The following is a 10,824-nucleotide window of genomic DNA, read 5'->3' as shown; positions in this document are numbered from 1 at the left end:
AATATATATATATATATATATATATATATAAATAACATAACTATATTGTAATAATATACAATAATGTGCGCAATCTGTCACACACACTGGAGTCTCGTCAGTAGGTCAAGCATGTGCTGAGAGTGCTGAAGTGAACTAACCCTGAAACAGAAACTACTACGGAGTAGGTTATGTTCAGAGAATAAGTTGCTATGGCTACTTACATAGCCTGAAAAGTTACCTCCGTTTTTGGAAGCGAAAGCTGAGTTTATCCGCTTACTTACCCTTAAACATACCCGGGTATGTCACATAACCTGCTTTCTGGAATACCCCCCAGTTAAGTTTTAAGCCCAATATTTATGGCAAACTTGACAGGATAAAAGAAGGACCCACCTATCCTACTGCAGATGGTGACCAACAGCTCCCCTACTGTTTTGGAGTCATCCACCATTATGGTTTTGATGGTTCCATCCAGCATTTTGATCTTCTGAGGTCTCTGTTTTTTCTTGTACTCCAGGACGTCCTGTACAGGATGAGAATAAGTGCTGAAATTAAGCTTAGAATCACAATGGAAATAAAAACTTACGAAAGTCTGAAGAGAATACAGATAAGCCAAAATAATGTGATTTACCCCGTTCCGCAGCATGTAGTAATCAAGGGTGCGCCCTGATTCCAACCAGATTCCTTTCCTGGGGTCATCATCGGACAGGAAGAGCCCGTAATCCGATGCTGCAATAAGTTTTACATAATTAAAACAACAACTTGCCCCATGGAAGCAGATACTAAATCAAAGAGATCCGGTTACGTCTACAAATACGTTTGTAATAAATATCAGACTCTTCATTAAACCACAAAGCAGTTTGTCTTTGATCCTAAAAGAAACAATTGACATTTATAAGATGAGTCCAATTCATTGTGGCCATTGAGGGCAGCAATCATGTGCATCGCATGGGAAAACAGTCATATAACTGTAGCTGGCCGAATAATGAATGCACACAGAGTGGCGGAGCTGCAGACTCATCCCGAAGTGATGACTCCTGTTGAGCTGATAGCGCACAGGAGTCCATTTCGCAAGCTCCAGCAAGCAGAGAACATTAATGCTCGACTTTGTGGCCGTTTGATGACTTGAGTGGAGATGGAAAGAGAAAGAGTGCACTTATCCATCAGACTCACTCTGAAGCAAAACTGGTCATCAGCTGAGGTTGCACATAGCGTAACACTTTACCGCCCAAGTTTTGACATGACGGATACAGAAACATCTACTGATGTGAAGCAGCTGGTATAGACAACCCGAATCCAAACTTTTGTCAAGCTCTGCAGATTTTTACAAAATTTAGACCAAACATAAAAGTTCCCCCTGCCCCAAGTGTGTTTAAGGAATATTTAGATAATACTATCATCTGCAAAAATGTAGTATTCTTGGTTTCTCTAACACAGTGTATATTTAAATCCATTCCAAGTAATTCCAGAGTTTTCCTCAGAAAATGTGACAAAATGAGCCAATTTGAATACACTTGTGTCAATTATGAAATTGTAAATATGATTCCAAAATTGACCTAATTAACTTAAAAAACTTGAATAATTCAGTGTATTTTATTCCAATAAAATAAAAAAGTCATCTTTAATCAAAACGTAGTAACTTGTTGTGCCTCTAAAATGACTTGCCTTTTCAGGTGGTCATCAAGGCTGGTTAAAAAGTAAAGCGTACAATTTTGCCTAAAATTCACCAAACAGAATTTCAAAAAGACTTGCGAAAACTTTCCTGAACACTCCCCCATCTACCATTGGTTGAACAAAAAGCTAGTCCCGCCCCCAAACTCACACCACTGATTGAGCCAGTGTTGTTGTGTCTGGCTGGTTTGATGCTCAAACAAACAGAAATGTTTTGATAACATCGTAAAGGGGGGAGTTGTAGTAAAGCGTTGTAGAGCGTAAAATGGTGGGAAGCCTAGAGGAATATTCTGCAAATCTTACCTTGTCCACTTTGGGCCTCTGGAACTCGCTCTCTGATAATCCTGCAGGCGTCGTAAACCGGAGTTGAGGGCTCAAACTGCATCGTCTTGACCACATTGCACTGTCGCACACAAATCTTCAGCGACAGGGCCACCATAGTGACTGCTGCTCGAATGGGAGCACCCACTAACACACCTGTAGAGACCAAAAGAAACAATCTGTCAGTTTCTCTGAAACGACCAGCACCCGTTCATTCTTTGAGGTCCACACCACTACATCAAAACATGTTTTAATCTGGATTAACTGGAGCAGACGTAAATGTGAACACAAGTGATTTGCAGTGGAGTTCAACTCTAGCACTGGTTAATGAAATATGCCCGCCACTGATGATAAGAGAGCGAGATCAGAGCTTTGTGTAGGCTTACAATATGAGCTTCTTACTGCCAAGAGACGGCTGTAATGTAGTTATTAGATTAGTAGAACAGCACTGCCCTTTAAATACTGAGCAGAGGAAAAGATTCTACTGCCAACTGGGTGTTTAGCCTAAGCTCACTCAACCTCAACCAAATATCACAGCTATGAAATATAATCTTTCCACAAGAGAGAAACCTTCCAGTTTTAAAAATCAGGTAAAGTGGTTATAGAGAGACTAAGATCAAGCAGAATATTTCTGAATTACGGTAGTGTTTGATTGACACTACAAGATATCAATAGAGATCAGCAAATCACAAGATCAGATTCATAACCATCAAACTCAGAGCCGAAATCAGACTGGCGACAGACAAAAGAGTAGAGAAGTGACTAGTAACTGAGATCAGATTCATAGCAGAGATCAGATCTGCAGAAATCAGACTTGTAACTGACATGAGATTTTTTTACCTGAGATTTGTTTGGAACTGAGATCAGACTAGTGACTGAGGTCAGATTTGTATAAGAAATTTGACTCATATCAGAATCGCAATAGATCAGATTAATACCAAAGTTTTGACTCCCAACAGATCAGACTCAAAGCAGCGATCAGATCTGCAACAGAAATCAAACCCTGTTGGAAAAAAAACAGCATATGCTGGTTAGGTATGTTTTGAAGCTTGGCAGCTGGTTTGAGCTGGTTTAATATGCTCCTGCTCATAACCAGCTTATAACCAGCTCAGGACCAGCTTAAACCAGCTCAAACCAGCTGTCATGCTTCAAAACATACCTAACCAGCATATGCTGTTTTTTTTTCAACAGGGGATTCAGAGCAGAGATTTGACTTCTGAGATCAGAATTGAATTAGAGTATCAGACTTGCAACTGAGATCAGATTATACCAGAAATGTGACCCGTAACAGATCACACTCAAATGAAAGATCAAATTTGCAACATAAATCAGATCCAGAGCAAAGATCTGACTCGTAACTGAACTGACATGAAATTTGCATCAGTGATTTCATTCGTAACAAAGATGCAACTTGTAACTGAGATCAGACTGATAAGAGAGATCAGACTCATAGAAATTTGACTCGTAACAAATCAGACTTAGATGAGATCAGATCTGCAACAAAAATCAGATTCAGTGCAGAGATCTGACTCGTAACTGAGATCAGATTTGTACCAGAGATTTGATTTGTAACAGATCAGACACAATATTTGCACCAGAGATTTGTTTGTAACTGAGATCAGATTTGTAAAAGAGGCTTGACTCGTACCACAGATTTGACTCCCAACAGATCAGACTCAAAGCAGCGATCAGATTTGCAACAGAGATCAGATTCAGAGTAGAGATCTTACTTGAAACTTAGATCAGAATCGTATTAGAGATTTGACTCATAACTGAGATCTAAATCATATCAGAGGTTTGACTTGTACCAGACATCAGACTCACAACTGAGATCAGATTTATACCAGAGATTTGAACTGTAACAGATCAGACTCAAATGAGAGATCAGATCTGCAACAGAAATCAGAGCACAGATCTGACCTGTAACTGTCATGAGATTTGTACCAGTGATTTTATTCGTAACAGAGATCCAACTCTTAACTGAGATCAGACTCATAATTGAGATCAGGATTGCATAAGAGATTTGACATACTAGACATTTGACTCATAAAAAAGTCAGACTTAGATGAGATCAAATCTGTAACAGAGATCAGATTCAGAGAAGAGATCTGACTCGTAACTGAGATTACCAGAGTCTGTACCTGTACCACTCTGTACCAGAGATTTGATTTGTAACAGATCAGACACATAACGTAGATCAGATTCATACCTGAGAACTTACTCGTAACAGAGCACAGACTTGCAAAAGAGATCAGACTTACAATTAATATCAGATAACAAAGATATCGTAACCAAGATCAAACTGCCATCTCACCTGTATCAGATTCTTATATGCATCATATTTAAAGAAAATGGTTTTGCTTCTCTGAGGCCTCACAGGGTGAAGTACACCAGAATATGGGTAGTGCTGTAGTAAAAGACCCTGGCCAGATTCTGTGGCACTTCCACTTGACAAAGTACTTTAAAATCAGTATCAAACTAAAATAAAAATCAGAAACTCAGACCAAATAGAGGAGACATACTCTCAAATCAAAGAAACCATTATAAACAGCCCAGAAATCACAGTCAGACAGTCCAGCTGAAATGATTGAGAGTCAGGTATGAAGTGAGATGTGTCTGTCTGATAGTATCTCACCAACGGCAGGAATACTTTAACAGAAGACAGAGAGGACTAATCTTTTTTCAATAATGGACTTGTGAACGAGCTCCACATTGTCTACTCACTCAGTCACCAAGTGTGCATGTGCGCGCGCGCACACACATACACACAATAATAAGCAGGGAGAAAAGCTCTGTATAGTCCTTTCATTCCTAGTAGGGTACACAAGGGACATGCAGAGGTATTGTGGACCAGATGAGAAGTCCCACAGAGACCACACACACATTGGGTTTCAATGTTTTATGGGGACATTCCATAGACGTAATGGTTTTTATACTGTACAAACTGTATTTTCGATTGTTTAATGACTTACTACATGACTTCCACCAAAAATTAATATCTGTAAAAAATAAAATAATAAAAATGCAAAAATATAAAGTTTATACCTTGAAAATATTGTAAAAGTTTTATATATATATATTAGGGGTGTGACGAGACACTTATCCCACGAGACGAGACACGAGACTGGGTTCACGAGAACGAGACGAGACGAGATTTTTAGACTTTTTTTTAAAGAATTCCTCAATGATGAAATATATAGGGAAAAATAGTCTTTTATTCAACTGAAAAACACAAAATGCAAAAAATGTAGGTGCATTTTGAAATCAACTTGTACTTTATGAAATTAAACATCTATTTTAATAAATTTTATGCAGTAATAAACAACATGTAAACACTGCAAAATGTTTTGCCACAAACTCAACTGACAGGCAAGTAATTGCACAAAAATTATAAATAGTATAAATAAAAATAAATAATAAACAACATAAATATCCCTTTAAAGTGGAAGTGAAGCAATCAGTCAAGTTTACATTATTTAGTAAACTGACTTCCACTTTAATATAAAAAAAATATATAATAAACACGATTAATGTATCCATTTAAAAGAATAAAGCAGTGGTTCCCAAACTGGGGGGCACTGCAAGGCTGAGGGATAGTTAGGGCCTTTATCTTTTAATTATTGAAAATTAAGCAAACAAGATTTTTTGGCAAACAAAGGGGATTTACTATTAAAATTAAAACATTGAAGAAATGTTTTGTGTGATTATTCCTTAAAAAAGAGTGTTTGTTTCATTTTAGTAGTAGTAGTAGGCAATGTACATTCTACTGAAAAATAGTTATAGGCACAATGTCTTCAAATCAAAACTGACTTTTATTTTGACGGGTTGCCGTGAATACCTTTACAGTTCTGTGTATGTGATATGACGCTAGTTTTACTCAAATCAAACGCTAAAATGCTCATGAAGTGACTCTCAGAGCAGTTCTGGAGATGTTGTTCATGTGTTTACGTCCCCATTTAGTGAGACGGCAGACGCTGAAATCACCGCGAGTGTCAGGCGTGCTTCAGTGTGTGTAGTAAATGAAACCGTGCGTCAGCACCATTCATTAACAGAGATAGGCAGAACATGCAGGATTCATATTTAAATCGACACTTGCGGCTTAATATTTACAGATACTAGTCCATATCGTGATTTGATTTAAGTGTAATGACCTACTTTTGATTAATTCATTCAACATTTGACAAATTCCGTGACATTCCGCGTTAAACTGTGAATTCTATTTTTATGACTAGATAAAGACTACACTGCGTAATTTTCCCGCTATCCATGCGGCCATTTGCCTGTTGTGAACATCAAATATCTTACATACCACCATGGTGAACGAGCCAGTGTAATGCAAATATATCTGAAAGGTCTTGCGAGAATATCGTCACATTCTCGCGAGACACATCGGATCTTGCGAGATCTTGTGCCACGAGATCTTGTCACACCCCTAATATATATATATATATATATATATAATTATACTAAAACCATATGAAACCAAACGATACATTACACGCACACAAACATACAATTAGATTTTTAAAATAATTTTTATTTTTTTTTATCACAGGCACTCTTATACATCCTTGGCCCTTCAGCTGTATTGTGAGAACAATTGTCTGACCTTGCTAATGTACTGTCATGCACAATGCACATGACCGCAAATCTATGGTTCATATATGACACTGAGTCTGCAAGATGGAGAAAGCAAAGTGACATACCACCTGCCCCCTTAATCTCTCGTCTACAACCTCCCAGAAGCCCCACACTGGGCACTCCCATTTCTCCTTCTGGCCCTTCGTGACAGACGCTGCAAAATACCTCTCATTTCTTACCGAACTTCCAGCCAGGCTCAAAGCATTCCACCTCTCACACTGTTCAACCCCTAAACAGCATGTGACTCTCTACATGCAGTAATAATTGACTTCTGGGGGACGCTAGGAAAGCAGGAATCGCCACAGTAATATAAGAATTAACCAAAGCCCTGTGCACTTTTTCAACTGATTGTGTTGAAAAATATAGGGAATGGATTTAAATACGGTAAAATGTACTGTTTTAAATCTAAATGTCAACAGGCTTTCCATTGCTATGTGGTTGCTAAGGTGTTCTAAGTGGTTGCTAAGGCATTGCTAGTTGGTTTCTAGAGTATTCTGGGTAATTCCAAGGTGGTTACATACAAGCCACTATGATAATCAGGTCCACAGATATAAGTGTGAATATCTTGTTAAATTCGGTCGAAGAAGATTCCATACATATCTAGGTTTAACAAAAGGTTCAAATGTTCAAAACTTTAAGAATGATAAACTGCAAACAGATTTGATTTGCTGTCTACACCGGAGAAGCAAACCTCACCCACCCCTTTGACAATTCCTCTCGGGATTGACTTAATTATAGAGACTAAAGGTGGAGTTGGGGAGGTGGAGGGATGCCAGAGGAATTGTCAAAGGGGTGGGTGAGGTAAGCAGCCATTTATATAACTGTAATGTCACGCTAGTTACATTCAAATCTTTCATTTGGGGCTCTCTAGTCTGGATGCAACACCTACTCGGATTGCAAGAATGAGAAATCATAACTGTTGATGATTTCCCTTGATATTAATAGTAATTTTATTCAAGCTTTGTAGATTCACTGAAATGTGTCTGATCGGTCATTGGATTTATGCACCCAATGGACAAGTGTGTGACTGGTTATAATGTTTATCTGGACCAGACCAGACCAGACCAGACAAAACCAAACAAAACTAAAAACACACACACACACACACACACACACACACAAAGATAAACACACATCAAAAACAAAATACCAAAACAAATGAAACTGAAATGAACACTACAAACTCACTACAATAAAAAATAACATTTCTGACATAACAGGAATAATTGTAAGTAGTGTTGTCAAAAATTAGCATGTTTTTGTGTTTTGCTTTGGTACCGAAATTGGTACCGAGAACCGTGGATTTTCACTGGTATCGGTACCGAATACTGAAATTTTGGTACCGTGACAACACTACTTGTAAGCCTGACTTTTCACAAATAGAAACTGCAATTGTAATCCCATCATTCTTGATTTATTTAATACTATCTTTTTAAAACAATTTTGCAGTCCTAACTTCTGCTATTCGAGAACAACGCATCTCCTCTGTGACCCTTGCAGAAAGTTCAAGATCAGCTAATTAGCCAGTCCTGCCTCAGCAACAGAAGTGAAATCTGACATGATGCTTTCTAAGCATCATCTGCTTTTAACGTTGGACTTTAAAGTGCCACTCGAGGGCATACTCTCTAAACAGAGCCAGGGCTTCTCCACGACTGCAGCCATATTAAGTTATGCTGTTGTATTTACCAAAAAAAAAAACAAAGTTTCCGGATGTAGACAAAAAGACGCATGAAAACATGCTTGGGGATGCAGTCATAAAAACTGGCAATTCAATTGGGCCGAGGGAGAAGATGGGGCCATCTGGAAGGGATTGCAGTGCGGTGATTTGCAGTAATAACAAAAGCAAAGAGCAGAGCCCCAGAGGTCACTAGTCCTGAATTCATTACAGAGTGTGTGATCGGAAGGAGAGTGTACTTTCAGTCGTCTGGTTCTTCTCACCTAAACAGGTATTACAGCAGGGAAAGACTTTGATTGAGGTCTATGAGTTCATCATATTTTGCATATCTAAACTTCTGACTATAAGTAAAGTTTGGCCCACACTGCATCTTATTTACAACTACTATAACAATGCATAGCTAATCACTTTTATTGATTTGTGTAGGAAACATGTATATTAATAAATCTAGCATTAAGTCTTCATGTAAAAAAAGTGACAGCAAAGAAAATATTTATGATACAAAAATGTATTTAAAATAAATGCTGTTCTTTTGTACTTTCTATTAATAAAGAATCTTTAAAAATGCATCATAGTTTACATTTCAAAAATGAAAAGAAATATTTATTGAGCAGCAAATCAGCATATTAGAATGATTTCTGAAGAATCATGTGACACTAAAGACGAGTAATGATGCTGAAAATTCAACTTTGACATCATAGCAATAATTAAACACATTCAAATAGAAAACAGTTATTTTAAATTGTAAAAATTTCAGAAAAAAACAAACAAAAAATTAAAACCCTAAACAAAACCAAACAAATCAAAACACAAAAAAACAAACAAAACAAAAAATACCCCCAAACTAACAAACAAAATAAGACAAAATAAAAAATAAGATAAGCACATCAAAACCAAACCATAGGAAATGAAAGTGAAATTAACAGTGTAATGTATATATAATAACATTTTCGTAATACAATGTATATTTTTAAACTAGTCCATTAAAAAATTGTTTAATAACGACATCATCCATTCCAGTCAGTCAAAGTCTCTAAATTGCTACAAATATGTGTTGTTCATTGTTAGTTTACAATAACATATAGATTTCTTAACATTACAACGTGCATGTAGCTATATCGTAACCCTTTGTACAATTAATACTGTTTTACAAAAACAAGTGTTGTTTAGAAGTGCTTACTGAAGCAGCAGAACTTTTTTCCCCAGCATACTGTCAAAGACTTGCTAAAAGCCAGATTCTGTCTAGCAAAATCAATCAGCTCTTGCCATTTTTGTGTACAAAATGTATCAAACAGTGATTGACTCTTCCACGGCTGGTCCAGGCATATGACGTCTATGGCTTTGGTTCATCTAGAATTGGTTGGCGGTGTCAGCTTGAACAAATTTGTCTTCTGTTAAGTCTAAACTATTCAATATGTGTTGCTATGAGCATTCTGTTTACTGTTTACACACGACTGACAGTTAGTACTACAGACGATACTGTTTTCTAATTCTTATGAGTTTCCTTAATGCGTTTAATAGAAGTTTCGCCAGATGTCCAAATAACCATCCCTCTCTGAACATCTAAAAGCAGTGAGTCACAAACTTCTGAATCTTTGCTAATGATCACACTGTGTGCGAATGTGTGTCTATGTGCTCTCCCAAATCATTTTCTCATGCCCCGGTTGGTATGAGTCAGGCCCCGTAGAGCAACAATCTGGAAGCGTTTGCGCTCGGAACCAGAGCAGGAATTCTGAACGGCTTTGGAAGACGGACCCAAGAACCTCCAGCTGTGATTTGTAAACATCGCCGGCCAGCTGCTAGCAATGAGGGGCCGGGACGGTTGCGTTAAACAAGGCCTATCTTTGTGAGACTTACTTTTATTATAAACATTGGCACCGCAACAAAGGAAGGGCGATATCAAAGGTAATATTGACGAAGGTCGAATAAATAGAGGGACGATCATAGGTCTTGTTCTTCTATATAATTTTTTCGTCGAATGAAAACACTCCATCTATTTGGGGATGGTCTGAGTGAACTTTAGCTTGGAAAGACAAACAGGATATTTTGAGGGAGATGGAGATATGGAAAGACATGAGGGTGATCTACAGCACGCTCCCTCTCAAACACACACAAACACAAGAGCTCCGTATCACAGCGATCATCCGCTTCACCTAGCTGCTCTGGTATGCACTAGACATAATGCTGCTTTCAACTGATGAGTTTCCACAGATCACAGGCGAATTTGAATGTGAAATTGGACATCATGATCTGAGCTCGGAATGAGGAAATCTTTACGCATGTAAATAAATAACTTACGGTTAAAGGGAACGTTCATCCAAAAAGATCTTCTGAAGAAGATCAAAAGTTTGAGATTAGTAGGTTCAAGGCTGTATCTATTTGATCAAAAATACAGAAAAAGAAATGTAATTTTGCGAAATATTATTGCAATTTAAAATAACAGTTTTCTATTTTAATATACTTTAAAATATTTACATTTACATTTAGTCATTTAGCAGACGTTTATATATATATATATATATTTTTATACACACACA

The 10,824-nt window shown here is 37.5% G+C and overlaps 1 protein-coding gene across 1 annotated transcript in view; it reads right to left on the bottom strand.

The window, feature by feature from the left end:
- LOC107659514 (talin-2) overlaps positions 1 to 10,824 on the bottom strand; it is a 180,427-nt gene that overhangs the window by 93,582 nt on the left and 76,021 nt on the right. The window contains exons 2-4 of the mRNA XM_016448485.1: positions 1,954 to 2,127; positions 611 to 708; positions 373 to 502 (exon numbers count right to left, since the gene is read on the bottom strand). Coding sequence (XP_016303971.1) covers positions 373 to 502; positions 611 to 708; positions 1,954 to 2,089 — 364 coding nt within the window. The 5' untranslated portion in view covers positions 2,090 to 2,127. The remainder of the gene's footprint in view (positions 1 to 372; positions 503 to 610; positions 709 to 1,953; positions 2,128 to 10,824) is intronic.

Source organism: Sinocyclocheilus anshuiensis, unplaced genomic scaffold (genome assembly GCF_001515605.1).
Source record: "Sinocyclocheilus anshuiensis isolate Anshui unplaced genomic scaffold, SAMN03320099.WGS_v1.1 scaffold387, whole genome shotgun sequence".
NCBI classification, from domain to species: Eukaryota; Metazoa; Chordata; class Actinopteri; order Cypriniformes; family Cyprinidae; genus Sinocyclocheilus; species Sinocyclocheilus anshuiensis.
Note: the sequence above shows the minus strand (reverse complement) of the source record. Positions and strands in the feature narration are given on the sequence as shown.